Consider the following 790-nt stretch of genomic DNA (forward strand, 5'->3'; position numbering starts at 1 on the left):
TAGTCTAGTTGAAACGTCATTTGGAGTACTTTTATCATATGACATGACCCTCATTGAGATTATTTTGAATAACTGTATTTTTTTTCTGTAACTGACTTTATATTTTTTGACTATCTTGGTAAATTGATATTGGTCTGAGCATAAGTAACATTATGTATTAGTATTTATAGTTTTGAATATTATGCTAAGTTAGTCACTCCTAGCCCTTACATCCTCCCTGCTTTCATCAGCAACGGAGCATTTTTTCTAAGCAAACTTAACGTATATTACCTATTGCAAGTGATATAACCCGAAAATTGCAAACGGATCAAAGATCTGACATACTGATAAAAAAAAAACAATCATCATATATGCTATTTATAGAGTACATAGCAAGTCCGGGGAATACTTAGCGGATCCTGCTCATATCTAGCGAATTCAGCGCTCGAGGGCAACGGCAACACCGCCTTTTGTTTACATCTTTCGGCTTCTCCAAAAAAGTCAAGTTGGAAGCGCGTCTTATTCCTTTTATTTTACAAGTTGTGAGCGAGTAGTGGAAGGATGGGTGACGGTGAGTGTGTTTGGTCATGTTCTCGGTTTTATTGAAGGGGAGATGGTGGTTGGAAGAAGGGTAATTCGAGATTATTTACTGTAAATGTGTTGATGTTACAATCCCCGACTTGATAGTAATGTTTCTAAATAATACATAGAACTGCGTTGTGATGATGTTTCTTTTTTTTTCAAGAATTTCAGAATATGAGGAAATGGTAGATTTAGAAATGACCCCTAACACCGATTTTCAGATGAACAA

General features: G+C 35.7%; 1 protein-coding gene and 1 long non-coding RNA gene across 2 annotated transcripts in view; both read left to right on the top strand.

The window, feature by feature from the left end:
* LOC119584987 overlaps positions 1-790 on the top strand; it is a 25,600-nt gene that overhangs the window by 15,970 nt on the left and 8,840 nt on the right. The gene's annotated exons all lie outside the window — the stretch shown is intronic.
* LOC119584986 (THO complex subunit 7 homolog) overlaps positions 472-790 on the top strand; it is a gene marked incomplete in the record, with an annotated part of 9,088 nt that continues 8,769 nt past the window's right edge. The window contains 1 exon segment of the mRNA XM_037933595.1: positions 472-550. Coding sequence (XP_037789523.1) covers positions 541-550 — 10 coding nt within the window.

The sequence above is a fragment of the Penaeus monodon genome, chromosome 19, assembly GCF_015228065.2.
Source record: "Penaeus monodon isolate SGIC_2016 chromosome 19, NSTDA_Pmon_1, whole genome shotgun sequence".
NCBI lineage: Eukaryota > Metazoa > Arthropoda > Malacostraca > Decapoda > Penaeidae > Penaeus > Penaeus monodon.